This window comes from Callithrix jacchus, chromosome 22, assembly GCF_049354715.1.
Source record: "Callithrix jacchus isolate 240 chromosome 22, calJac240_pri, whole genome shotgun sequence".
In the NCBI taxonomy this organism is placed as follows: domain Eukaryota; kingdom Metazoa; phylum Chordata; class Mammalia; order Primates; family Cebidae; genus Callithrix; species Callithrix jacchus.
This window is the reverse complement of record NC_133523.1, coordinates 8,766,242-8,793,769: the sequence shown is the minus strand read 5'-3', so window position 1 is coordinate 8,793,769 and position 27,528 is coordinate 8,766,242. Positions and strand designations below refer to the sequence as shown.

The window sequence follows — 27,528 nt, the reverse complement described above, 5'->3', positions numbered from 1 at the left end:
TCCGCAGGCTTGGTTCTGACCTCAGCCATGTGCTGTGAGACCATTTTGGCCTCTATTCCCCAAGCTGAGCCCACTCCAAGGCCTCTCCGTACTCACGGGGGAGTAAACCAGAATTTCTCTGCCTGAGGATGTTTAGCTTGGCGGAGGTTGCAGTCCCCGAGCGCTCCCCTGGGTTTGGGGCTGGAAGCGGAAGTGACGACATCAGCGGAGCGCCTCTGTCTTTTCCGGCGCTTTCTCTGCGTTGCCAAACCAGTTTTCTTTCTGGTGGTCTTCGGACTTAATACAGCTGTGGCGAGGCCGGATAACCTTCAGGAATCAGCGGCGGAAGTGGTGGTGAAAGTAGCAGTTTGGCCCAGGGCGCAGAGGGGTCACTTTAGAGAGGTCTTGCCCGCTCCGCTTGGTCCGCCGGGGCCGCCAGGTCCCAAATGCCACTGGAGCTGTCACTGCGACCGCCCTGGGCCAGGAGCCCTTTCGAGATCTGTCATAAGGGAGCTTCCTCACGATTTTTGCAAACACGGAGATTGCCGCTTCATCTTCCTCCAAATCAATCTTTGTGACTTTGTTTTTTCCTGAAACAACGAATTTTTGCCGTTCGAGTTGATTGTGGTCCTTAGTCCCCGCATCTCCTGGACCTGGCGATTCCGGCGCGTGCTGGTGAGCCCTGGGGTGAAAATTGGTTTCGGGGATTTCTTCCTCCTGTTTTTGCAAACAAACGTTTTATCTAAGAATGTGTTTGCGCATCCTGTATTTATTTTTGACACTCTACTTCAGGTAGAAACATAAAGCTACTTTTAGGTATCTGGGGTGTGCTTATTTATCTGTGATTATAAACGTTATTAAACCGCACGTCTTTCTGCTGAAGAAAAGCAAGCATATTTAGCTCTTCTTTTCATCTGAACTTCCTAGGCCTGTACCTCCCCACAGAGCTTCAAAATGGGCGTATAGGAAGAAAGAATGGGGGCTTTGAAGTAAGTTGAACATTGCAGGTGTGACACTTAAGGTTTAAATGCCTGGGAATACCTGTCCTATAAAGACATGTCGTTTTGAAACCATAATACTATGATTTGAACCAAGAAAATGAAAAATGTTGATATGTACCCTGTGTAAAAAGGTACAGTTCTCCACTTTGTACCAATATATGCTTTTGATTGTTTTGGTGTCTAATATGTACCCAAGTGTTTTGTTTTGTTTTTGAGTCAGAGTCTTGCCCTGTTGCAGTCTGGAGTGCATTGGCGTGAACTCGGCTCACTGCAACCTCCGCCTCCCGGGTTCAAGCGATTCTCCTGCCTCAGCCTCCCAAGTAGTTGGGATTACAGGTGCCAGCCACCACGCCCGGCTAATTTTTTTGTATCTTTTTAGTAGAGACGGGGTTTCATCGTGTTGGCCAGGCTGATGTGGAACTCCTGACCTCGTGATCCACCCGCCTTGGCCTTCCAAAGTGCTGGGATTACAGGTGTGAGCCACCGCGCCCGGTGAATATGTAGCCAAGTATTATATATTGCAGTTGTTCATGTCTTTTAGTCTCTGCGACTTTTTAGTCTCTTTACAACTAGCAGTCGCTGTTTATTCATTATGTTGTCTTTTTTTGCCGAGTCACTCGTGCTTTAAGAAAGTTATACATTTTGGTAGTTCTGATGGTATTCTGTGCTGTGTTTAAATGTATCCTTCATTTCTTGGTATGTCCCATAAATGGATGAGTATCTGAATGGTTGATTAAGGCACAAAAAATTCAACTTAGGGCTGCTCTTAGGGAGGTTGTAAACTACCGGAGGAGGCTCTCATGTAACCAAGCAAATAAGTGTATTACAGAGTGTTGGGGGTCTGTAAGTAAAGTAGAGAACAGAATTATTTTCTCTGTCTTTCTATGGAATAGGCAATGCTAAGACGAGTGATATTCAAGCTGAGAACAAAAATATGGTATGATTTAGCTATGGTGAAGGGGAAGGAAATAAGAGCTGGGTAAAGCATTCTGTGAATTAGCTGACTCCATTTCTGGGGTGAGAGAGAGGAGCACATCACACATCAGAAATTACTCCCAGGTTTGACCTAGTCAGTATTCTTTCTTTGGTTGGGGAAATAATGTGATAGGATAATTTAATCTTCAATATATGACTGACAGGAAAAAGCAAGTGATATCTTTTTTTGTTTGTTTGTTTTTGTTTGGAGACAGTTTTGCTGTTGCCCAGGCTCCAGTGCAGTGGAACAATCTCAGCTCACTGTAACCTCTGCCTCTTGGGTTTTCAAGCCATCCTCTTGCCTCAGCCACTCTAGTAGCTGAGTTTACAAGCATGTGCCACCATGCCTGGATAATTTTTTTTTTTTGTAGCAATGGTTTCACCATGTTGGCCAGGATGGTTTCAGACTTCTGACCTTAAGTGATCTGCTCACCTCAGCCTCCCAAAGTGCTGGGATTGCAGGTGTGAGCCACTGTGCCCGGCCAAAGTAAGTGATATCTGACAAATGATGTAAATCAAGGGAAAATAGGAGAAGCCTAAGGGATTAATGAGAATCAGTGGCAGAGCATTGAAAAATAAGGTCTCCATGAAAATTAAGTGATGTTAATTATCAGTCTTAGAAAATGTGTATATTAATAAACAGAGAGACAAAACCTCTTTCAGTGTTTTTTTTTTTTTTTCTTTTCAGTTCACTTTTGGGCTCCTTCTACCTAAATTAGTCCTTTGCTTCCCTGAAGGTACATCCAGACGAAGAACTCTGTGTGACTCCTTATAGACACTTACCTATCTGGGGGTTGGGTTGATACACTCCATGTAAGTACATGAGCAGAAAATTCACCTGCCAATATGGGCTGCCAAAAAACTGTGAAGGGGCCATATGGCCTGGAAATACAACAGATCTTAGAATAATGTCTGTTAATTATAATGTCAATGAGGGAAAAAAATCGATTTCCAGGTGGGCCACTGTAGCTTCTGCATGTTCGTCCCATGTCTGCATGGGTTTTCTCTGGGTACTCTGGTTTCTTCCCACATCCCAGTGATGCATATGTTAGCTTAATCGGCGTGTCTAAATTGACCCACTATGAATGTGTGTATGTGTGAAAGAGTTTAAGAGAGTGCCGCCTACCCTGGAATGGCATCCTGTTCAGGGTTGATTCCCACCTTGTGCCCTGACTGTTAGTATGAGCTCTGGTCATTTTCATCCTGCAGCCGGAATAAGCAGATTGGAGAATGAGTGAATCAATACAAAATATTGTAAACTACAAATTCCTAAAACATTTGATGATACAAATGTACAACAATAAATGATACCACTTAGCAAGCTTGCCCCATTCATTACTCCTACTTGGTGGTAGGAGGTGGTCCTCACAGGTTTTGCCTTGGAAGCATTCCTTGATTTAACCCATCACTGTTAACTGCCATCACACACTGATTCACCAAACATTGGATAAATATTCTTTTTTGTTTGTTTGAGATGGAGTTTCGCTTGTGCTGCCCAGGCTGGAGTGCAATGGCACGATTTGGGCTCACTGCAACCTCCGCCTCCTGGGTTCAAGTGATTCTCCTGCCTCAGCCTCCCAAGTAGCTGGGATTACAGGAGCCCGCAATGATATCCATCTAATTTTGTATTTTAGTAGAGGCGCGGTTTCCTCCATGTTGGTTGGGCTGGTCTTGAACTCCTGACCTCAGGTGATTCTCTTGTCTCGACCTCCCAAAGTGCTGGGATTACAGGTGTGAGCCACCGCGCCCAGCAATATCCTATTTTTATTAGTCTTTCTTAAATGTATATGTAGCTTACTTTCTTTTCAGTATTTAATATTAGAAGTGTTTGGGGTCAGGCCAGGTGCGGTGGCTTATGCCTATAATCCCAGCACTTTGGGAGGCTGAGGCGGGTGGATCACCAGGTCAAGAGATTGAGACCATCCTGGTCAACAAGGTGAAACCCCATCTCTACTAAAAATACAAAAATTAGCTGGGCATGGTGGTGCACGCCTGTAATCCCAGCTACTCGGGAGGCTGAGGCAGGAGAATTGCTTGAACCCAGAAGGCGGAGGTTGCGGTGAGCCGAGATCGTGCCATTCCACTCCAGTCTGGGTAACAACAGCGAATCTCCTTCTCAAAAAAAAAAAAGTGTTTGGGGTCTTTATTTAGAAGTTTGGTGATGTTTTTATGACCAGAAATATGTTGTAGGAACTTAACTCTTATATCAGGCTGGGCGGGGTGGCTCAAGCCTGTAATCCCAGCACTTTGGGAGGCTGAGGCAGGTGGATCACGAGGTCAAGAGATCGAGACCATCCTGGTCAACATGGTGAAACCCCATCTCTACTGAAAATACAAAAAATTAGCTGGGCATGGTGGCGCATGCCTGTAATCCCAGCTACTCAGGAGACTGAGGCAGGAGAATTGCCTGAACCCAGGAGGCGGAGGTTGCGGTGAGCTGAGATGGCGCCATTGCACTCCAGCCTGGGTAACAAGAGTGAAACTCCATCTCAAAAAAAAAAAAAACTCTCATATCAATTAGCGTGTGAAAAATTGGCTTTGTTGCATGTAATTTCTCTTAAAGTCTCAGTTTCCAAGAACCTGTTGATGACTTTAAGTGAAGACTTAAATTGTATACATTTTCTCTGCCACTTAGGGGTTCCAGTGAGCTAGCTGCACAGAGTGAAATCATAGTTGAGAGTTCTGATATTAAGTGTCGGAGGATGTGCATATGCTGCTTTTTGGAGAGTATATTGGAAAACCAATTTCAACAACCGTTGGCACACACTTAATGCCCTACAACAATAGTCATGTGTGCAACATGTGTATCAAGATAAAAGTAGGCCAGGTGCAGTGGCTCACACCTGTAATCCCAACACTTTGGGAGGCCAAGGTGGGTGAATCACTTGAGGTCAGGAGTTCCAAGACCAGCTTGGCCAACACGGTGAAATCCCATCTCTACTAAAAAAATACAAAAATTAGCCGGGCATGGTGGCAGGTACCTGTAATTCCAGGTGCTTCAGAGACTTAGGCAGGAGAATTGCTTAAAGCAGGAAGATGGAGGCTGCAGTGAGCCAAGATTGTGCTACTACACTCCAGCCTGGGCAAGCAGAGTGAGATCCTCTCTTAAAAAAAAAAAAAAATCCAAAAACCCAACTGACGAGACCTCTATTATATCTGCAGTCTCTTCATTTTTGCTTATTCTTCTGTTAGAAACAGGTCAGAAGTCTTTCCTACAGTCAACAGAAGGGTGTTATCCAGGGGCGTGAATCTCTGGAGTCCTATTAGAGTATTTGGCCACAGTGTGGCTGTAACCTGTTGGGTGGTGAAGTTTTCTGGGTTAGTCAGGCTGCAGTTGGTCATACTTCATAGCCAAGATTGAAGTAATATTCCAAGGCAAAGGCTGGCTGCAATGGGTGGGTCAGCCTGTAGGGTGCGTCAGGACACCGCTGTAGCTGTGAGGCTTGCAGTGCTTCCTGTCTGCCCCAGAAGTGCTGTGACAGACACCTCTGGGGCACACTCACATTAATGGTAATGGGCAGCTGTGCAGAGGAAATTTGGATGCCTCTTGGTTTGCAAGGCCTGGGACTTCAGTGTTCACATTTGGAGGCCTTTGGGAACAAACCTCTGGGGGACAGGTGATGCAGCAGCATGCATCCTGGCATGTGAAGTGTCTATGTCATGAGGGACACAAGCCACCAAGCCTGCTGGCACATGTGCAGAGGGTGCCTCTGTTAGTGAGAGTCCTTTGAGCATGTGGCATCCTTGTTAGAAAGGCCATAGGGTGGTGGTGACTGGGCCAGGGTTTTATGGTATCTTAAGACTGTGTTCTGGGCACATGGCATGGACAGAGCACGCTCCACTGCCCTCACACCCACACTGCTGACTGCCATGCCATAGTTGTATCTGGGAAGTGAGCCTCCCTTGTTCAGTGTCTATTCCATGTCCCCATTTTGTATGTTCCTCTAATTCGATCCTATGGTCTGTCATTGGAGAATGGCCATAAATCTAGCCCTGTCCCGACCAAGAGGAGAGATGTTCTGGTGTATTGGGCGGTTTAGATACAGAAAAAGAGGCACACAGCAAGTAGCAGAAGCATTTTATTACTCACAGATCCGTGAGAAGAGGGTTGCCCTTGAGGTCTTGATGGGAAGTCAGGAGACAGCCAGGTGTTAACTAGTGGGTGGGGAATGAGACAGAGAAGACCTGTGGGACTATGCCTTTGTTTTTTTATTTTTTGTCTTGGAGACAGAGTCTCGCTCTTGTTGCCCAGGCTGCAGTGCAATGGCGCCATCTCAGCTCACTGCAACCTCCGCCTCCCAGGTTCAAGTGATTCTCCTGCCTCAGCCTCCCAAGTAGCTGGGATTACAGGCACATGCCACCACGCCTGGCTAATTTTTTGTATTTTTCATAGAGACGGGGTTTCACTATGTTGGCCAGGCTGGTCTCGAACTTCTGACCTCAGGCAATCTACCCATCTTGGCCTCCTAAAGTGCTGGGATTGCAGGCATGGGCCTCCCAAAGTGCTGGGATTACAGGCATGAGCCACCGTACCCGGCAGGGACTGTGCCTTTGTTAAGGTCCATGGGCCTCATCCCTCCAGCTTTCCTAGAGTGGTTGTGGATTGGCTAGACCTGAACAATGGGGAGAACTGATTTACATGACCGGTGTTGGCCAGTAGGTTTCATTATCATCAGCAGCTGTGGGTTGTGTTGGGTTTGGGGTCAGTCAGTAAGGTGAGGAATAAGTAGGCTATGTCACAGACAACACACAGGTAAGGGAAGTTCTAAGTAAGCCAAAGGCGATGGGATCTGACTGGGTTCCTGACATAAATAACTTATGTCAGGCCTAAAAATGGATGTAAGGGCCGGGCGCAGTGGCTCACACCTGTAATCCCAGCACCTTGGGAAGCCGATCATGAGGTCAGGGGATCGAGACCATCCTGGCCATCATGGTTAAACCTTGTCTCTACTAAAAATACGAAAATTCGCGGGTGTAGTGGCACCTGCCTGTAATCCCAGCTACTTGGGAGGCCAAGGCATGAGAATCGCTTGAGACCAGGAGGCAGAGATTGCAGTGAGCTGAGATGATGCCACTGCACTACAGCCTCGTGACAGAGTGAGACTCCATCTCAAAAAAAAAAGAAAAAAAAATGGATGTTGGGCTGTTATGTTGGAGGGTATGAGCTGAGGATTTAGGAAAGTATACGTCAAGGCTGGTGGTGGTGTGTGTAACCAACGGCAGGAGTGGCTGCGGTTGGTAGTGGGAGGGGTAGTAGAAGGCGTCAGGGAACAGGTGGTCCCCTCTGTCAGGTTAAGGAGTTGACTGCCTAGAGGCAGGTGCCTCTTGGGGAAACAGTAATCTCCATTAATTATGGTAACTCCTACCAGATTTTCCTTCAGGTATGGGTGTGTGGGTGTGCAACTATGAGCAGAAAGCAAGTACTCTACCAGGATCTTGGCAAAGCACACAGTTCAGGAAGAAAAAAAGTGTTCTGGGTCCATTTGTGCTTTAGAAGAGGCAGTCCACGGGCATCGCGGTGTGGAGGTTTGAGTGCAGTGGTGAAGTCAGAGTCGTGGGTTGGGGCTGTGTTGCTCGAGGCAATGTCGTTTCCAGCGGTGATATTTTGGGCTAGGACAAAGTCATCTAGGATGTCACTGGGGTATCCTTTTAAAGTGGATACGCACTGAAGTAGATGTGGTCCTCTAGGTTGTACACCAACAAAGCACCCAAACCGGTAACAGTACGATGAACGATGAATAGAATGATATGTAGCTGTACCTGAGAGTGTGTCTTTGTTTCTTTTGGCGGAAGTTTAGGTTCAGATGGGTTCCCTATCACATGAGCAGCCGCCGGGCCTCTGGGACAATCTAAGATGAATAAGTCCCAGGAGACTGTGCACCCTTGATTTTGCCTTCAACCCTTGTGGGATGGGGGCAAGATTGGAAATAAGTTAAGCCCTAGAGCATGATAGAGAATTTCAGGAGCTTATTTGATGGACTGGAATTTGAAAAGTAGTTATTTGAAGACGTTTTTCTGTTTCTCAGTGAAACCAGTTATCTGAGTTTTATCTATTAGGGAAATGAACGTTCTATTGAATACATTTTTCAAGGGGCTAGCATTGTGCATTTTAAGAAGGGAAACATGGGGTGGGCACAATGGCTCACCCCTGTAATCCCAGTAGTTTGGAGGCCAAAGTGGAAGGATTGCTTGAGCCCAGCAGTTTGAGACCAGCCTGGACAACATAGCGAGACCCTGCCTCTTTAAAAAAAAATTAAATTGACAGAAAAGGGCCGGGTGCGGTGGCTCACACCTATAATCCCAGCACTTTGGGAGGCTGAGGTGGTGGATCACGAGGTCAAGAGATCGAGACCATCCTGGTCAACAAGGTGAAACCCCGTCTCTACTAAAAATACAAAAATTAGCTGGGCATGGTGGTACGCGCCTGTAGTCCCAGCTACTCGGGAGGCTGGGGCAGGAGAATTGCTTGAACCCAGGAGGCAGAGGTTGCGGTGAGCCGAGATCGTGCCATTCCACTCCAGTCTGGGTAACAAGAGCGAAACTCCGTCTCAAAAAAAAAAATTGACAGAAAAGAAGTGAAACATACATCTTGGTTACAAATAATGTCTGTAATTCTGAAGAGAATAAGTAGTGTCCTGGTAAGGCCTTCTATTGTGGCCTTTAGTATATGGAGAGAGATGGGATTTTGCCTTATATTTTGGGCATTTTTCAGACAAGAGATTCCCAGGGTTTTTTTTTTGTTGTTTTGTTTTCTTATCTTGAAAGGGACAGTTTTTAGGTAATGACCCAATAGTTTATCGTAACTGTGAAGAAGATGGGACTGTTTGTTGACCTGGGTATTCATTGCTAAGACAGCTGCCCCAAGTTTGGCCAGGTACGTTGTACTAAGCAAGGGAAGGCAGCCTCGTGGGGATAGCAGACCCTGGCGGTAGCCTTGTCACCGAGGTACCATCATCTCCCCAGTGAAGGAGCCACTCCTGTTGTCATGTTGGGAAGTCCGCAGGCCTCCCTGGATACAGCCTCTCCACTCAGCGGGCAGCCAGAATGCCTCTTCCTCTGGTACTCTGCTAACCCTCCAGTGTCTGCCTGACCCACTTCTGCCTCTCAGTAGCAAGCCCATCGTGCCAGAGTGAGGCCTTGGAAATAGACCTGGTTTCCTCCAGCCCAACAGTTCCTGTTGGGGAAGCGACAGCAGCCTTGCATAGTGACTGTAATGCCCCTCCTGCCCTCTTTAGGCTAGCAGTTGGTAAGTCCCAGAGCGCTACGACTGTGGAGGACCCACCCAGTTTAGGGAGGGGAGTTTTGGCAGCACGCCACAAAGACAACAGGCAGCGTGCACAGCTGCAGAGAGGCACCCCAGTGGGCCATGGAGCCGTCCCATGTGGCGTCAGCCGTGTGGGCAGGCCAGGTAGTAAGCAGGCCAAGAGTAATCTGAAGGACTTGTGTTCTGTCCCTCGGGTTGTGACCACACGCCCGGTTCACTGCCACCGAGTATATTTTCCTCTGTTTTGGTCTAGGGGATCTCTCTTTCTCTCTGAAGAGTGGCTGCAAATTTTAGCCCTACCGGGACGGGGAGAAGAGTTACGTTCCAGTGTGTTGGGCAGGCAAGATACAGAGAAACACATGAAATGTCGGAAGCATCCTGCTGCTCACAGATCTCCAAGACGGGAGGCTGCTCTCGAGGGCTGATGAAGTCCAGAGATAGCCGGGCACTCAACCTGTGGGCTAGGAATGAGAGAGAGGACCTGTGGGGCCATGTCTTTGTTAAGGTCCATGGACTATCCCTCAGGCCTGCCTTTGGGGGTTGTGAGTTGGTTGCGCAAAGGGCAGGTCTTATTTATATGACTCTGGTGTTGGTCACTAAGTTTTATTGTAGTCAGCTGCTGTGAGATATGTTGGGTTTAGGGCCAGTGAGGTGAGGAGCAAGCAGGCTATATAAGAAACAGCTACATAGGGAGGGGAAGTTTGAACTAGGACAACGGCGATGAGGATGTTGGAGCTGAGATAAACAAATAGCTGACTGGCATATTTCACTCTTTGGTTCCTTACCATCTATATGCATTCTTCTAAACATATAGGAATGTAATAATCAAACAAGTCTATAGCCCTACCTAAGAAGATGAGAGGGAAGAAGTCCTCACCCAGCCCCAAATTGAGAAGATGCACAGTTCCAGTAGTCCTGTGTATTCCCACTGCTGGCATATCAATTACTCCATTCTAACTATTCTGTTTCTTAAAGACAAAACTATAAATTTAACCTCTAATAATGTGTATATAAAATGAAAGTGAGAAGAAGAAGTAACTGTTCATTTAAATAAACACATGGATATAAACAGACACATACATGTAACAAGCACAGAGAAAACGTGCAAAACTACATTTCTTGTTTCCGTCATTGGTCTGGAGGTTGTAGTGGATATCCACGGTTTACTTCTTCAGTGACTAATTCCACGTTTTCCCTGCCGTCCACTTGAACCTCAGCTGCTCTGGGTTTTATACCAGGGAGGAGTGCTCCAAATCTTCATTCGCCCGGAGTCCACGCCCTCTGTTGTCCTGCCTTTGCCCAGTGTGGTTTTCCATTAACCTTTTCTGTGAAGTAGAGAAGTACTTGGAGGTTCTACCCTTCATCACTTCGTCCTCCTGGCCTCCATCGTCTAGCAGTGCTGCACGGTTTTCCTTTGATCATGAGATTAACCACTCCACCCAGAAGAATAATGTTTCTTGTTCTATTTTTCTTTCTTTTTTTTTTTTGCCGCTTGGTTTAGTGGTACATGAAGCCCAAAATGGCTAAGTGGCAATCTCCTGTTCCAGTGTATTAGAACCATAACTGTGCCCCCTGGGGGAAGCATTTTTCCATTAGGGACTAAGAAGATCTCTGGACCAGCAGGGCTCTAAGTTTTTGGGAATGGAAGCAAACTTTTGTCAGTGGAGCTAACTTCACCTTCACCCATCAATTCTTTTTTTGTTTGTTTGTTTTATTTTATTTATTTTTTGTTTTGTTTTGAGAAAGAGTCTTGCTCTGTAGCCCAGGCAGGAGTGCAGTGGCATGATCTCGGCTCGCTGCAACCTCTTCCTTCCCAGTTCAAGCCATTTTCCTGCCTCAGCCTCCCAAGTAGCTGGGATTACAGGCATGTGTCAGCACACCCAGCTAATTTTTTGTGTTTTAGTAGAGATGGGCTTTCACCATGTTGGCCAGGCTGGTCACGAACTCCTGACCTCCAATGATCCTCCCACCTTGGCCTCCCAAGTGTTGAGATTACAGGCGTGAGCCATCACTTCCAGCCCACCCGTCAATTCTTGGACCCATCTATTCTGTCTGTGGGGAGACAGTACCATGCAAGGCTTTCTGACTCAAAGCGTATACCTTGACCTATGAGATAGAATTCCTTTCTAAGAGTTGTCTTCCATTTGGCCGTATAACTGAGTTTTCAGTATGCGATTCCACTTTTCATGTAGATCAGCTGCTTCTGAGCGATGTGGTGTGTGATGGTACCAGTCGATTGCAAGGACGTGCTTCCGTTGTTGCACTTCCTCTGCAGTGAAATGCCTTTCTTGTTTAGAAACTACATTGTGTGGAGCAATGACTGCTGATAAAGCATCTTGTAAATCCTTGGATGGTGGTGCCGGCAGAAGCCTAACCAGCAGATCCATACCGAAACATGAATGTTTTCTGGTGAGGATGAGTCTTTGACAATTTTGTGATAGAAGAGGACCCATTACAGCATGGCTGGCCTCCTCTAAGGAGTGGCGCCATATTGGTTGCTCAGTGTTGATTTCTGCTTTCAGGAGATTAGGCCCAGCAGTAATGTTACTGGGTCAGCCTTGGTAAGGGGAAGTTCTTACTGCTGAGCCCACGTAGCCTTTACCCTGCTGTCATGAACATTTTTTAGTGGGCCCATTGAGCAAGCACTGAGGTAGCTAGGAAAAGTGACAGGTATTTTTAGAGTGCATGATTTTGTCCACTCTTATTTCTAGTGGATCAACTTTGGTAGGCGTTCCCATGTGACACAACCCTTTCAGAGAGGTCTATCCGTATACCCTTTCCCAGGTTTCCTTGTTACCACTCTGGTTCCTCCCACATTTTTGACCATCCAGCCAAGCCATTGGCAACTTTTGATGAATCTGTGTGTATGCGTTCGTCTTGTCAACTCTCACTGCAGACCCAGAAATAGGCCAATATACCGCTTTAAGTTCTGCCACTGGGAAGATTTTCCTTTAGTGCTGCCTTTCAGGGTCAGCCTTTAGCAGGGCTGTAGTGCTTCTGCTCTGTACTTTTGGGTGGTACTAGAGGAGTCATTGGACTCTGGGAAAGCAGGAAGCAGCCCTCTGGAATGCAGGCAACCCTGGCTATTGGGCTCATGAGCAGAGGAAGTTGGGGTGCCAGTAAGGGTACAAGCGAGAGTACTAAGTATCCACATCAGGCGGCCAGGGGAAACCAGTCTTTGGCATGCAGACAGGCCATGGGTGGTGGGTAAGCACATAGACGGAGACAGTACTCCTCTCACCCTTGTATTCTTTGAGTAGTTCAATACATTTCAAAACTCAGATGGATATTGTGTTATGAATTGTGATGGAGCTGTAATCTGGGTGTACTTCAACAGTGTTGAGAAGGATCTCAGTTGTCTGTCCAGCCATCACTGGGTGCCTTCAGGTTCCATGCCAGGTAAAGGGGAACACTGGCACCCAAAGATACCTAAGGCTGCCCTTAAGAAGCAGAGACCCCACAAAGAAAAGCAGGTCCCAGTGTCACACAGCACCATCCAAGAACATTCCTAGAGACACACATAATTCCTTATAAAAGGTTTTGTTGCTTCAAAAATATGAAAGTTCAATGTGTGTATCTACCCAGTAATGTTGTTACAAGATGTATAAAGGAGTATCTATTACAGATACACAAGAAGAAATAGACAAGTCTACAGCTGCAGTGGGAGATTGAGAATTTTTTTTTTTTTTTGAGATGGAGTCTCGCTCTGTTGCTAGGCTGGAGTGCAGTGGCACGATCTCGGCTCACCACATCCACTAACTTCCGGGTTCAAGTGATTCTCCTGCCTCAGCCTCCTGAGTAGCTGGGACTACAGATGCGTGCCACTACACCCAGCTAATTTTTTGTATTTTTAATAGAGATGGGGTGTGCGTAATCCTCCTTCTGGGCACCGAGGAAGGAGAGCTAAGCAGACCCCTGGCACAATTAGTGCCTGAAGAATATCTTAGTCTATAGTGTTGCTATTCAGTTCTTTCCTTTTATATAATCCTTTATATATAATCTTATATTAGTTTATAGGCGGAACAATTCGTGCTGGAAGAATATCTTACGACTCAGTTATTTCTCTGTGTGTGTGTGTGTGTGTGTGTGTGTGTGTATACGCATATAGAATTATATCTTAATTTATAGTCGGAGGAATGTCTACAGCAGACACGATACAAGCATGAAATAAGGGAAAAACAGCTATACATATATAATCATATCTTGTTTATAGTAGGAGGTATGTCTAGAGCAGACACGGCGCAGAGCATGAATTAAGAGAAAAACAATTAGACCACGACAAGAATCTATGGCCCAGGCAGTAGTGCCCCTGCCTGAAAGGGCATGCACTACATGGCAGGCTGGCCCAGGCAGCAGCGTTTAGTATTGTAAAGATACCCGCTGTACAGCAGGCTTGGAGCAAGAGTCACTCCTCCTACAAAGGAGTTGCTGTACCTTGTGTCCAGTTCTTGTGGAAAGCTGGCCTCAGCTCGGCAAGCCTGTGCGCATCCAAGGGCTTAAAACCTCTCCGGTATAATCTATAATCGTGCCTAGGTGGCTGTATACCCTGACAGCTCTGTTACTCCTGTACTGACTCGGCATCCTCCTATAGAAATCACTGGAGGCTGCCAGCAGGTGGCTGTATAACCTGTCAGCTCTGCTGCTACTGTGCGGACTCAGAGCATTCTCCTATAGAAATTCTTAGGAGTTACCTGCCCTTAGATAAGAGATGTTACACACCGCACCCGTCTTACTCTGCAATGCCCACCTACTTGCCTTAGTGACCTAATGGAGGTGGACCCTTTGCTTATCACACATGTGATTGTCTTGACCCTATCGCTCTGCTTAAGATGACCTCACCTAAGACCCTTCCCTGTCTTGTACCTAATAAATACAGTTGCGCCCAGACACTCGGGGCCTCGCCTGTCTCTGCTTATAGGTGGTGTGGCCCCCCGAGCCCAGCTGCTCTTTTCCAGTCCTTTGGTGTCTTGTCTTCTTCTTTCTCGGATACAGCACCTCAGCACAGCAATAGGGGACACTCCATGACTAGTAGGACTGGACCCTACAACAGGGTTTCACCATGTTGGCCAGGATGGTCTTGATCTCCTGACCTTGTGATCCACCTGCCTCAGCCTCCCAAAGTGCTGGGATTACAGGCGTGAGCCACCACGCCCGGCCTGAGATTTAGAATTTTTATCTCATGTTATTTAAATAATAGAGGAAGATGAGGTTAGGAGATACATTTGCGAGAGATGAGCACGCTGCCTAGTTTGCCTGTCCAGTATAGCGTCTAGTAAATGGAGGGAGTCACAGAGTGCTCATCTGGCTTCAAGGGGGAAAGAAGAGACTGGAAGGGGCAAGAAGGTTTTTGGGGGAGAGGAAACCCTTCTTGTTTAGGCTTTTGATTATGCAAGTGTATGCAATTGTCAAATTCATCCACCAAATACTTAACATCTGCACTTGTATATTAATTATATTTCAAGTTCAAAGTAACATAATTGGTTTAGATTTCACCAACTGAAACACATTCATGGCCCTCTTCAGCCCAAGGATCCCCAGTTTGAAGCCCATGATGGTAGGTACAATCTATACCAGGAGTCTAGATGTGGGGTTTCTGTAACCCAGTGTGACTTAAGGGTTTCAGCCTTTTCATTCATAGAATAGAGGCTTTAGTGTCCTTGTGGGGGTATATCTGCTTCATGGATAATGAATTGTTCAGTTTTTGGTGATTTTCATCATTCAGATACCATTCTGTCAATTAGCCTCTGTGCTGTTCTGTGTTTGATGTATTTTATTTTATTTTATTTTTTTCTTGATATAGAGCCTCACTCTGTTGCCAGGCTGGAGTGCAGTGGCGTGATCTCAGCTCACTGCAACCTCCATCTCCTGGGTTCAAGCAATTCTCCAGCCTCAGCCTCCTGAGTAGCTGGGACTATAGCTGCGTGCCACCATGCCTGGCTAATTTTTTTTTTTTTTTTTAGTAGAGATGGGGTTTCACCATGTTGGCCAGGCTGGTCTCGATCTCTTGACCTCGTGATTTTCTTTGATTTATTAAAGATTGTGATTAATTTTTATTAGATTTTTATTTTAATTGTATAAATTTTATTAAATTAAAATACATTCAGTTCTTCAGTTGAACTGGGGTTATACGGAGTGGCTGGTCAATAACACATGAGGTAGTGACCGTGGTGTTGTACTCTGCAGGTTTAGACCAACGCGGGTCATGTGGGAAAGTAACAACAGCCACAGATGGGGTGTTAGGAACAAAATTGTCTGCATTCAAGTCCTGGTCCACAGCTTCCAAACTGGATGATACTGGATCAAATCCAAGTGTTGTCTGAATGTTTCTTTTTCTTTCTCTTTTCTTTTTTCCTTTTTTTGAGACAGTCTCACTGTCACCCAGACTGGAGTGCAGTGGCGCGATCTCGGCTCACTGCAACCTCTGTCTCCCAGGTTCAAGTGATTCTCCTGCATCAGCCTCCCCAAGCAGCTGGGACTACGCATGCACCACCATGCCTAGCTAATTTATATTTTCAGTAGAGACAGGGTTTCACCACATTGACCAGGCTGGTCTTGAACTCCTGACCTCAAGTGACACACCCAGCTTCCCAAAGTGCTGAGATTATAGCCGTGAGCGACCTTGCCCTGCCTGCTTTTCTCTTTAGCAAATAGGGGTCATTGATATCTACTGTAAGGGTGGTTTTGATAATTAAGCGAGTACATAAAGCTGCTAGTATGACTTCCGACAGCAGCTGCTCCTCAGTGTGGAAGCTGGTGTTCCTAACATTCCTGGTGTACACGGTTTTCAGTGGCTTTCACATGCATTCTCTGCAGGCAGAGTGCTGATGATGTCTGATGACTGATAAGTAATGCTTGTTGATTAATGATTGATTCAAACAGGACACCATTAACCCTGGATAAAGAGAATGGAGGTTAAGTCTGTTCGTGTAGATTCCTAAGCCGCTCTGGAGTGATCCTTGGAATAAAGGAAGGGCGCTTTGAAGCACATTCAGCCGTCAGCCCTGCGGGATGGCAGCCACTGATTTGTCCTATGGTAAGTTCTGTTTCTGTTCATTTCCAGAGACCCTGCTTTAGGTATCCCCCCACACAATATGGAGTCCAGTGGCCTGTGCCTGATCATTCACACTGCAGGTTCATTTCTGAGGTGCTGACACGGGCTAGGGAATGCTTTGTTCTTTTTTTTGAGAGAGTCTTGCTCTCTTGCTCAGGTGGAGTACAGTGGCGCGATCTCAGCTCCCTGCAACCTCTGCCTCTGCGGTTCATGCAATTCTCCTGCCTCAGACTCCCAAGTAGCTGAGATTACAGGTGTGTGCCACCATATCCGGCTAATTTTTTGTATTTTTGGTAGAGATGGGGTTTCACCATGTTGGCCAGGCTGATCTCTAACTTCTAACTTCAAGTGATCTACCTGTCTCGACCTCCCAAAGCACTAGGATTACGGGCATGAGGCACTGTGCCCAGCCGGAAGGCTTTATTCTTAATCAGCCCCCTGCTGTGTGTGCTTTGGGAAGAGGTGCTATGTATTTCCACGGTTCATTTTCCTTATCTGTAAAATAAGACTGTTACCCTTTTCCCAGTGGGCAGCATGGCTGACAATCCTTTTTTTTTTTTTTTTGCCTTCAGGTGAGGTAAGACTGCCCTGGAATTTATAGCAGTAGTGTGTGTGTGTGTTTTCTTGAGTGTGCAGGAGTATATGGGAATTTCAAAGTAGGATGGAATGACTTCTAGGTGTGTGAATGTGGGAATTATGGTCAGCCCGGGGTTCTCACACCTTCTTTCTTTCCCATGAGGTCTTTACAGAGACCCAGTCTGCCTTCAAGAAAAGACAGAAGTAGAAAGGATGGTGGCTGACTGTCTGACAAATTGTTATCAGGTACGCAGGAAGTGTATCTGTCCCCAGAATACAATACTTGCATCGCCGGGTAGACACATTTCCTTCTCCACAGCATGATCTCCAGAGCTTCTTACAGCAAATAAAGTCTCCTTCAAGGACTGGGTCCCTAGTCGAATTCCTTGAAGGAGTGGAGCCTGTCACATTGCTGAGGGTCTACCTTGAATGTCCTCCCAGTATTTCAAGGTTTATTAATTAGTCTTCTCTCATGATCCCAACTGCATATTTTTTATTTTGTTGAGTGTTCTGACACATAGTAAGGGACATGAGAGTATCCTTTGTTCAGAGAATTTATCCATTCATCAGCGTTTATCTAGCATCTGCTCAAGAGTGTGATGCCATAGAGGGACATCAGACGACCTCCCAGTCTGCTTGTTAGATAAGATCATGTGTAAGAAGTGCCATTAAAGCCATGTCACTGGAGGGGATTGGCAGTGAGTGGGTGTGGGTAGAGAAGACTTCCTGGGTCCAGTGAACTCGGGTGGGCAGTGTGAGCCCTCCAACTCTGTTGGTGTTACGTTTTGCATTAAACACTGGTAGACATGTTAGGTGGCTCAAGCCAGCATGTGTGCGATGCTTTAAGGATTCAGTGACCTTTGATGATCTGGCTGTGGACTTCACCCCAGAAGAATGGACATTACTGGACCCAACTCAGAGAAACCTCTACAGAGATGTAATGCTAGAGAACTACAAGAATTTGGCCACAGTAGGTAAGACTGGCCTCATCCCTTGTAGCCTGCTGTGGGACAGATTATGTTATGCACTTACTGTGTTGCGGATCAGAGATAGCAACTCTGAGCACAATGGGAACTAACAGACATAGTCCCTGCCCTAATGGGCTTTCATCTACTTGGTGGTTCTCAAAATGTGGTGTGAGATCAAGAGCATCACCAACACTGTTTGAAATGTACGTTCTTGGTCTCCACCTTTGACATACTCAGTCAGAAACTCTGCACCATGGCCCTGTCATCTCTGTTTTAACAAGCTCTCCTCCTGAATCTGATGTGCTGTAATGTTGAAGAATGACAGATATAGTTGTTTCCAATGAGAATGAAGATCTCTTTGTTTCACCTAATTTCCTATTTGGACAAAAGTCTTAGTGCTTTCTAAGTATGTGCATCAGCCTGGATTTGGGCTTCAGGGATGAGGGATAACCAATCTTTTGGGGGCACGGACAGATGGTATTTGTATTTTTACCTTTTAAAATAATGTCACTGCTTCCATTGGAACTATAGTTCTGAGTTATGGAAAGATTTATCATCTCTTACCTGAGCCTCTTCTGGTAATGTATCTTTCTCTGTGCACAGGATGTCAGCTCTTCAAACCCAGTCTGATCTCTTGGCTGGAACAAGAAGAGTCTAGGACAGTGCAGAGAGGTGATTTCCAAGGTGAGTGTTCATGAAGCACTGCCCTGGTCAATAAGTTCAGTATGTGTATAAGTATAATGAGGAAACTCTTCAAGATGCAGTTTATTTCACAATGTGGAGGCCATATATATATAATAAATATACTTATTATATATATATTTTTTTCTGAGGCATAGTTTCACTGTCACCTAGGCTGTGGTACAGTGGTGTGATATCGGCTCACTGCAACCTCAGCCTCCTGAGTTTAAGTGATTCTTCTTCCTCTGCCTTCCAAGCAGCCTGGACTACAAGTGTGTGCCACCACGCTTGGCTAACATTTTGTTTTATTAATAGAGATGGGATTTCACCACATTGGTCAGGTTGGTGACAAACTCTTGACCTCAAGTGTTCCACCTGCCTTGGCTTCCGAAAGCGCTGGGATTACAGGCATGAGCCACCATGCCCAGCTAGGCCGTTTTTTTCTCAGAAGTTAGGAAATCTTCAACTTCTCATACTCTCTGTCTACTCGGTCTTTTCTGTGATAGGATCCTTTGGTTTCTTCTTTAAAAGTTCCTGTTTTGGGCCAGGTGTGGTGACTCACACCTGTAATCTTAGCACTTTGGGAGGTTGAGGCAGGCAGATAACTTGAAGTCATGAGTTTGAGACCAGCCTGGCCACGATAGCAAAATCCCATCTCTACAAAAATACAAATATTAGCTGAGTGTGGTGGCACATTCCTGTAGTCCCAGCTATTAGGGAGGCAGAGGCAGGAGAATTACTTGAACCCATGGGCTGAAGGTTGCAGTGAGCCAAGACTGTGCCACTGAACTCCAGCCAAGGTGAGGGAGTGAGACTCTGTCTAGAAAAGAAAAAAAAAAGGCTGGGCATGGTGACTCACCAGTGGTTCATGTCTGTAATCCCAGAACTTTGGGAGGCTGAGGCAGGAGGATCACCTGAGGTCAGGAATTTGAGACCAGCCTGGTGAACATGCTGAAACCCCATCTCTACTAAAAATACAAAAATTAGCCAGGCTTGGTGGCGGGTGCCTGTAATCCCAGCTACTTGGGAGGCTGAGGCAGGAGAATTGCTTGAACTCAGGAGGCAGAGGTTGCAGTGAACTGAGATTGTGCCACTGCACTCCAGCCTGATGACAAGAGTGAACCTCCGTCTCAAAAAAAAAAAACAAGTTCCTTGTTCTGATGTGTGGTTACTGTCTTATTCTTCAACTTTCCTAACGTGGTAATGTTCTTTGCGTTCACCATCAGTTTACAATTTTCATAGAATCAATTTGTAGTAAACTATGTAAAATGTTGACCCTATATCCTTATTATTGCCAATTTTTTGATATAAAATCTTCAAATCTGTCTTTGTGTTTGTTTTTTGTTACCATGGTTAATTTGAAAACAAATATAAATGATCCCTCTCGTTTGCAGCTCCATCTATCTACCATATATGTCTCTAAACCCTTACATTTCCTTTTCTCTTTAACTTTAGAATGGAAAGTGCAACTTAAAACCAAACAGTCGGCCCTTCAGCAGGATTTTTTTGGGGAGCCAACCTCTAGTGGGATTCAAATGGTAAGATGAACAAGGATATGTCTTCGTTTTCACATTTAAAGATAATTTGGAATTCCATTATAGAAAATCAGAAAGAAGCTGGGCATGATGGCTCACACTTGTCATCCCAGCACTTTGGGAGGCTGAAGTGGGAGGATCTCTTAAGGCCAGGAGATCGAGACCAGCCTGGTCAACATAGCAAGATCGTGGCTTTAAAAACTTAATTTAATTACATTAAAAGAAAAAAGAAAATTAGCAGAATGAGAGCTTTTTGAGAAAAGTAGCATTCCCAAGAGGGATAATGCCTCTGGAGAGACTTGGCATATGATGACTTGGGGATGCTTGAAACCTAACTTGACACTTACTGTTGTTTTTTTCTTAGATGAAGTCCTGCTATGTTGCCCAGGCTGGAGTGCTGATCTCGACTCACTGCAGCCTCCACCTCCTGGGTTCAAGCAATTCTCTTCTCTCACTCTCCTGAGTAGCTGGGAGTACAGGCATGTGCCACCACACCCAGCTAATTTTTGTAATTTTAGTAGAGACAGGGTTTCACCATGTTGACCAGGCTGGTCTTAAACTCTTGACTTGAGTCGATCCACCTGCCTTGGTCTCCCAAAGTGCTGGGATTACAGGTGTGAGCCACCATGTCTAGCCAACACTCAAGTGTTTTATAGTTTCCCTCAAGTACACATTTGTAACTAGATAGTGAGTTTTTAAAACAATTTCATAAAACTCTATGGACATTTGAGATTAGAGTAGATGGCACAGCCTGGCAGGAGCTTTTCATCATTTTCCTGGAAAGAAATCAAAAGGGCAGTACTTATATCAGTGTAGTGAAAATGAATATAACCATCACAATGTTCCTCTCTTCAGATGAGTGGAATGTGTGAATGTGTCTGAACAGTCCTTTAATCACCATTCATTCCTTTATCAACAGACGGGAAGCCACAATGTAGGGGATGATGTTAAGCAGTGTGGAGATGTCTCCAGCGAACACTCATGCCTTAACACACATGTGAGAACTCAAAATAGCAAGAGCTCATTTCAGTGTCATCAGTATGGAGTAGACTTCCTTACCCTATGCAAGAGAACCTCTTCCGGAGAGCACTGTTCTGTGTTTAATCAGTGTAGAAAAGCCTTCAACCTGACTCCAGATGTTGTTTATCAGGGAACATGCATAGGGGAGAAAGCTTTTGATTGCAGTGACTCTGGGAAATCCTTCATTAATCAGTCACACCTTCAGGGACATTTAAGAACTCACAATGGAGAAAGTCCCCATGAATGGAAGGAATGTGGGAGAGGCTTTATTCACTCCACAGACCTTGCTGTGCATATACAAACTCGCAGTTCAGAAAAACCCTACAAATGTAAGGAATGTGGAAAGGGCTTTAGATATTCTGCATACCTTAATATTCACATGGGAACCCACACTGGAGACATTCCCTATGAATGTAAGGAGTGTGGGAAAGCCTTCACTAGGTCTTGTCAGCTTACTCAGCACAGAAAAACTCACACTGGAGAGAAGCCTTATAAATGTAAGGATTGTGGGAAAGCCTTCACTGTTTCCTCATGCTTAAGTCAACATATCAAAATTCATGTGGGTGAGAAGCCTTATGAATGCAAGGAATGTGGAACGGCCTTCACCAGATCTTCTCAACTTACTGAACATTTAAAAACTCACACTGCAGAGGACCCCTTTGAATGTAAGACATGTGGAAAATCCTTTAGAAATTCCTCATGCCTCAGTGATCACTTTCGAATTCACACTGGAATAAAACCCTATAAATGTAAGGACTGTGGGAAAGCCTTCACTCAGAACTCAGACCTTACCAAGCATGCACGAACTCACAGTGGAGAGAGGCCCTACGAATGCAAGGAATGTGGGAAGGCCTTTGCCAGATCCTCTCGCCTGAGTGAACATGTAAGAACTCACACTGGAGAGAAGCCTTTTGAATGTGTCAAATGTGGGAAAGCCTTTGCTATTTCTTCAAATCTTAGTGGACATTTGAGAATTCACACCGGAGAGAAGCCGTTTGAGTGCCTGGAATGTGGGAAGGCATTTACACATTCCTCTAGTCTTAATAATCACATGCGGACCCACAGTACCAAAAAACCATACACATGTATGGAATGTGGCAAAGCCTTTAAGTTTCCCACGTGTGTGAACCTTCACATGCGGATCCACACTGGAGAAAAACCCTACGAATGTAAACGGTGTGGGAAATCCTTCAGTTACTCCAATTCATTTCAGTTACATGAACGAACTCACACTGGGGAGAAACCCTATGAATGTAAGGAGTGTGGGAAAGCCTTCAGTTCTTCCAGTTCCTTTCGAAATCATGAAAAAAGGCATGGAGATGAGAAACTGTCAGGGTAAGGAATGTGGGGAAACCTAAAGGTGTCCCTGTTCTCACTGAATACATGAAAACTCACCGGGAGAAACCCTATGAATGTAAAAATGTGGAAGCAGCTTTGTATCTCAGGTCTTCATGAACACATATGAATTCACAGTGGAGAAGACCCTGCGTCAGTAGGGAATGTGGAAACTACTTCACTGAATTCCCAAGCCTTACCAAACACATCAGAAATTTCACTGGAGAGAAACCCTATGAATGTAGAGAGTCTGGGAATTGCTTTCTGAATCTCACAAACCTTAATGTGCATATGTGAACTCACATTGGAGAGAAACTCTGCAATTTAAATGGTATGGTCTGGACGATGCCCCACTCCATATTTTTAAGCCCTAAGTCCTGGTTCCTTACAATATAACTCTTTGGATGTAAGGTTTTTAAACAGGTGAGTAACTTCAAATGAGGCTGTTAAGTTCGATCCCTAATCTAACATCACTGATGTCCCTATGAGAGAAAGTGAAGGAAGGATACACATGGAGGAGACTGTGAACCCACCAGAAGGTGGCCATCTGCAGGCCAAGGGCAGAGACCTGGAACGGATGCTTTCATTTTGGCCTCCAGAGGAAACCAACCCTGTCTTCACCTTGATATCGGACTTGCAGGCTCCACAACTGTGAGGCAATAAATTTCTCTTGGTGAAATCATTGGTCTGTGTTACTTTGTACAGCAACCCTAGGAAACTAATACTGTGAGGAACTTGGGGAAAGCTTTAGATCAAGCTTGTCCAACCCGCAGGTCAGGATGGCTTTGAATGTGCACCAACACACATTTGTAAGCTTTCTTAAAATATAATGAAATTTTGTATGTGATCTTTTCTCATTCATAAGCTATCATTAGTGTTAGTGTAAACACAAAAGCAGTCACAGGAGAGACGTTCTCTGAATGTAGGGCATGTGAAGAAGTCTGCAGGTGCTCATCAGATCTTAAAACTCACTTCCACCTCCTGTGGTGACAGACCCTGTGAAAATCAACATCAAGAAAAGAAAGTTTCTTGGGCCGGGCGCGGTGGCTCACGCCTGTAATCCCAGCACTTTGGGAGGCCAGGGCGGGTGGATCACGAGGTCAAGAGATCGAGACCATCCTGGTCGACATGGTGAAACCCCGTCTCTACTAAAAATACAAAAAAATGGCTGGGCATGGTGGCGTGTGCCTGTAATCCCAGCTACTCAGGAGGCTGAGACAGGAGAATTGCCTGAACCCAGGAGGCGGAGGTTGCAGTGAACCGAGATCGCGCCATTGCACTCCAGCCTGGGTAACGAGCGAAACTCCGTCTCAAAAAAAAAAAAAAAAGAAAGTTTCTTTTACTGTGAAAGTAAGAAATGTGACCTCACCCAACATTTAGTGACTTAGAGTGGACTGACGCTGCATTATTAGGAATGTGGAGAGATTTCATTAGATGTTTATACCTTTTATATAAGGAATAAAAATCCAGTGTAGAGATTTCTGCTTTAAGGCATGTGGGAGAGCTTTTGCTAATTCCATGAGGCTTGTTTTACACATCTAAAATTAGACTGCAAGTGAGCCAAGACCACTGCACTCCAACCTGGGTAACAGAGCAAGACTCCATCTCAAAAAAAAAACCCTAAATAATAAATAAAATAAAATGGCTGGGTGTGGTGTCTCACGGCTGGAATCCCAGCACTTTGGGAGGCCAAGGTGGGTGGATAACCTGAGGTCAGGAGATCGAGACCATCCTGGCCAACATGGTGAAATCCTATCTCTATTAAAAACACAAAAAATTAGCCAGGCATGGTGGCATGTGCCTGTAGTCCCAGCTACTTGGGAGGCTGAGGCAGGAGAATCCCTTGAATTCGGGAGGCAGAGGTTGCAGTGAGCCGAGATTGTGCCACTGCACTACAGCCTGGGTGACAAAGTGAGACTGTCTCAAAAAAATTAGAATTTCTATTTCTAGATCCTTGAGAAATCGCCACACTGTATTCCACAATGGTTGAACTAATTTACACTCCCACCAACTGTGTAAGAGTGTTCCTATTTCTCCACATCCTCTCCAGCATCTGTTGTCTCCCGATTTTTTAATGATCGCCATTCTAACTGGTGTGAGATGATATCTCAGTGTGGTTTTGATTTGCATTTCTCTAATGACCAGTGATGATGAGCATTTTTTCATATGTTTGTTGGCCTCATATATGTCCTCTTTTGGAAAGTGTCTGTTCATATCCTTTGCCCACTTTTGAATGGGGTTGTTTTTTTCTTGTATATTTGCTTTAGTTCTTTCCAATCCCACTATTAGGTATATACCCAAAGAACTATAAATCATTCTACTCTAAAGACTGCACACATAATGTTCATTGCAGCCCTGTGTACAATAGCAAAGACCTGGAACCAACCCAAATGCCCGTCAATGATAGACTGGACAAATAAAATATGGTACATATACACCATGGAATACTATGCAGCCATAAAAAACGATGAGTTCATGTCCTTTGTAGGGACTTGGATGAATCTGGAAACCATCATTCTCAGCAAACTGTCCCAAGAACAGAAAGCCAAGCACTGTGTGTTCTCATTCATAGGTGGGTGTTGAACAACGAGAACATGTTGACTCAGGGAGAGGAGCATCACACATGGGACAGTTGGGGGGGTAGGGGAGAGACGATGGGGTTGGGGAGGGGGGTGAGGAGGGATAACATGGGGAGAAATGCCAGGTATAGTATGCTCCTAAAGTAAAATAAATAAATTATTTAAAAAAATTAGAATTGGCTGGGCACGGTGGCTCAGGCCTATAATCCCAGCACTTTGGGAGGCCGAGGCGGGTGGATCACGAGGTCAAGAGATCGAGACCATCCTGGTCAACGTGGTGAAACCCCGTCGCTACTAAAAATACAAAAATTAGCTAGGCATGGTGGTGCGTGCCTGTAATCCCAGCTACTCGGGAGGCTGAGGCAGGAGAATTGCTTGAACCCAGAAGGCGGAGGTTGCGGTGAACCGAGATCGTGCCACTGCACTCCAACCTGGGCAACAAGAGCGAAACTCCATCTCAAAAAAAAAAATCCACATTCACCTGGTGCTGTAGCTAACGCCTGTAATCTCAGCACTTTGAGAGGCTGAGGTGAGTGGATCGCTTGAACTGAGGAGTTCAAGACCACCCTAGCTAACATGGTGAAACCCTGACTCTACAAAAAAGACAAAACTTAGCTGGGCATGCTGGCTCATGCCTGTAGACCCAGCTACCCAGGAGGCTGAGGCAGAAGAATCATTTTAGCCCAGGAGACAGTTTGAAGTGAGCTGAGACTGTGCCACTGCACCCTAGCCTGGGTGACAGAGTCAGACCCTGTCTCAAAACAGAAATCCATGTTCCAGAGCAGTTTTAGTGGGTTCACAGCAAAATAGTGTGGAAGGTTCAAAGACTTCCTGTATTCCTGCTGCCACTACACACGCGTCAGCTTCCATCATCATCAACGTAATCAACACAATCCAATAGAATAATACACTTGTTAGAACTCATGAACCTACACTGTCACTTCATTATCACCCAAAGTCTACAGATCATCGTGCTCCAACTATTTCTTCCTTCCTCTCCCCAGCCCCTGACAACCACTCATCTTTGTACTGTCTCCATAGTTTTGCCTTTGTCAGAATGTCATAGAGTTGGAATCGTGCAGTATGTGACATTTTCAGATTGGCCCGAAGTGAGAACTTTATATCCTTTTCCCATTAGAATGTTACCCTTTTCAAAACCTACTTATGGCCTGTCCTACACCCATCCTGTGCCCATGAAAACCGCAGGCTCCACTGGCAGAGGAGAAGAGGGTGGGGCTTTAGTTCTATCTCCAAAGCAAAGCCCACAGTTACTGGTTAATATATGCGTGAAGACGCCCACACCTTTCACCAATGTTGAGCTGTGTTCATCCCATGGTGACCTTTGGGGCAGTGGACTGAAGAGTGTGTCTGGAGTGCCATGTGACTGCTCCATGAGGCTTGGAGACCTTGGTGAAATTTCTGCACAGGTGGCTCCTGGAGCTCCTGACCAAGGCCCACCTTTCCTCAGCAGCCATCTGTGCACAGTGAGATCTGTCTACAGGACTCCCTGTTTGACCTACCCACTAGAGTCTGCCTAGTAACCAGCCATTTTGGTTTCTGATTGTCTGTGGCAGCTGATGCTTTGAGTCCAGTGACCGCTGGGTGCTTGGAGTCTGTGGAGTGACAGGACGAGGACATTTAAAAATACTGATTAGTGTTAGGGTTTTTCTTTTTTTCTTTTGTTGTTTTGTTTGTTTGTTTTGAGACGGGGTCTCGCTCTGACACCAGGTTGGAGTGCAGTGGTTTAGTAATCTCGGCTCACTGCAACCTCTGTCTCCAGTTCAAGTGATTCTTCTGCCTCAGACTCCCAAGTAGCTGCAGCTACAAGCCCGCACCACCACCCCTGGCTAATTTTTGTATTTTTTAGTAGAGATGGAGTTTCACCATGTTTGGCCACTATGGTATTGATTTCCTGACCTCGTGATCCTCCTGCCTCGGCCTCCCAAAGTGCTGGATTACAGGCAGGAGCCACTGCGCCTGGCCTAGTGTTAGGTTTTTAACTTATTGTTTAATTCTCTGAAAGAGCAGCGGAGCAATTTTTAAAACTAATGTATTCCTTTGATGCAACATCTAATTTAATACTTATTTAAATATCTAATCCTGGACCAGGTGCGGTCGCTCGTGCCTGTAATCCCAGCACTTGGGGAGATTGAGGTGGGCAGATCACGAGGTCAAGAGATTGGGACCATCCTGGCCAATAAGGTGAAACCCCGCTCTACTAAAAATACAAAAATTGGCTGGCTGTGGTGGCGGGCACCTGTAATCCCAGCTACTCGGGAGGCTGAGGCAGAAGAATGACTTGAACCTGGGAGGTGGAGGTTGCAGTGAATCAAGATCACACCATTCCACTCCATCCTGGTGACAGAGTGACTCCATCTCAAAAAAATAAAATTATTTTAAAATCTTTTATCCTGAGACTTGCTGAAGTTGCTTATCAGTTTTAGGAGATTTTGGGCTGAGACGATTGGGTCTTCTAAATATGCAATCATGTCATCTGCAAATAGAGACAATTTGACTTCCTCCTTTCCTGTTTGAATATCCTTTATTTCTTTTTCTTGCCTGAT

The 27,528-nt window shown here is 45.5% G+C and overlaps 1 protein-coding gene across 12 annotated transcripts; it reads left to right on the top strand.

Annotated features, from left to right (window-relative positions):
- The first annotated feature begins 217 nt into the window (after positions 1-217).
- ZNF266 (zinc finger protein 266) lies at positions 218-23,064 on the top strand. Of its 12 annotated transcripts, none has more exons than XM_078360445.1 (9): positions 218-654; positions 907-968; positions 16,099-16,252; positions 16,428-16,524; positions 17,020-17,092; positions 17,694-17,820; positions 18,418-18,498; positions 19,951-20,033; positions 20,950-23,064. In XM_078360445.1, the coding sequence occupies exons 5-9, from the start codon at positions 17,060-17,062 to the stop codon at positions 22,387-22,389; spliced, it is 1,764 nt and encodes a 587-aa protein (XP_078216571.1). In that variant the 5' UTR covers positions 218-654; positions 907-968; positions 16,099-16,252; positions 16,428-16,524; positions 17,020-17,059; the 3' UTR covers positions 22,390-23,064. The 12 variants fall into 12 exon arrangements, with proteins under 12 accessions (XP_078216571.1, XP_054106674.1, XP_008985425.1 ...); XM_054250699.2 differs by lacking the exon at positions 16,428-16,524 and adding an exon at positions 2,644-2,768; XM_008987177.5 differs by lacking the exon at positions 16,428-16,524 and adding an exon at positions 2,644-2,768 and having other exon boundaries at positions 17,010-17,092.
- The last annotated feature ends 4,464 nt before the right edge of the window (positions 23,065-27,528 follow it).

Bases quoted from the DNA above. Each gene is read 5' to 3' on its own strand.
- ZNF266 (XM_008987176.5), top strand. From the start codon at position 16,228: ATGGCAGCCACTGATTTGTCCTATG. The intron at 16,253-17,009 runs GTAAGTTCTGTT...CTTTCCCATGAG, and splicing joins AGCCACTGATTTGTCCTATG to GTCTTTACAGAGACCCAGTC. The intron at 20,034-20,949 runs GTAAGATGAACA...CTTTATCAACAG, and splicing joins CCTCTAGTGGGATTCAAATG to ACGGGAAGCCACAATGTAGG.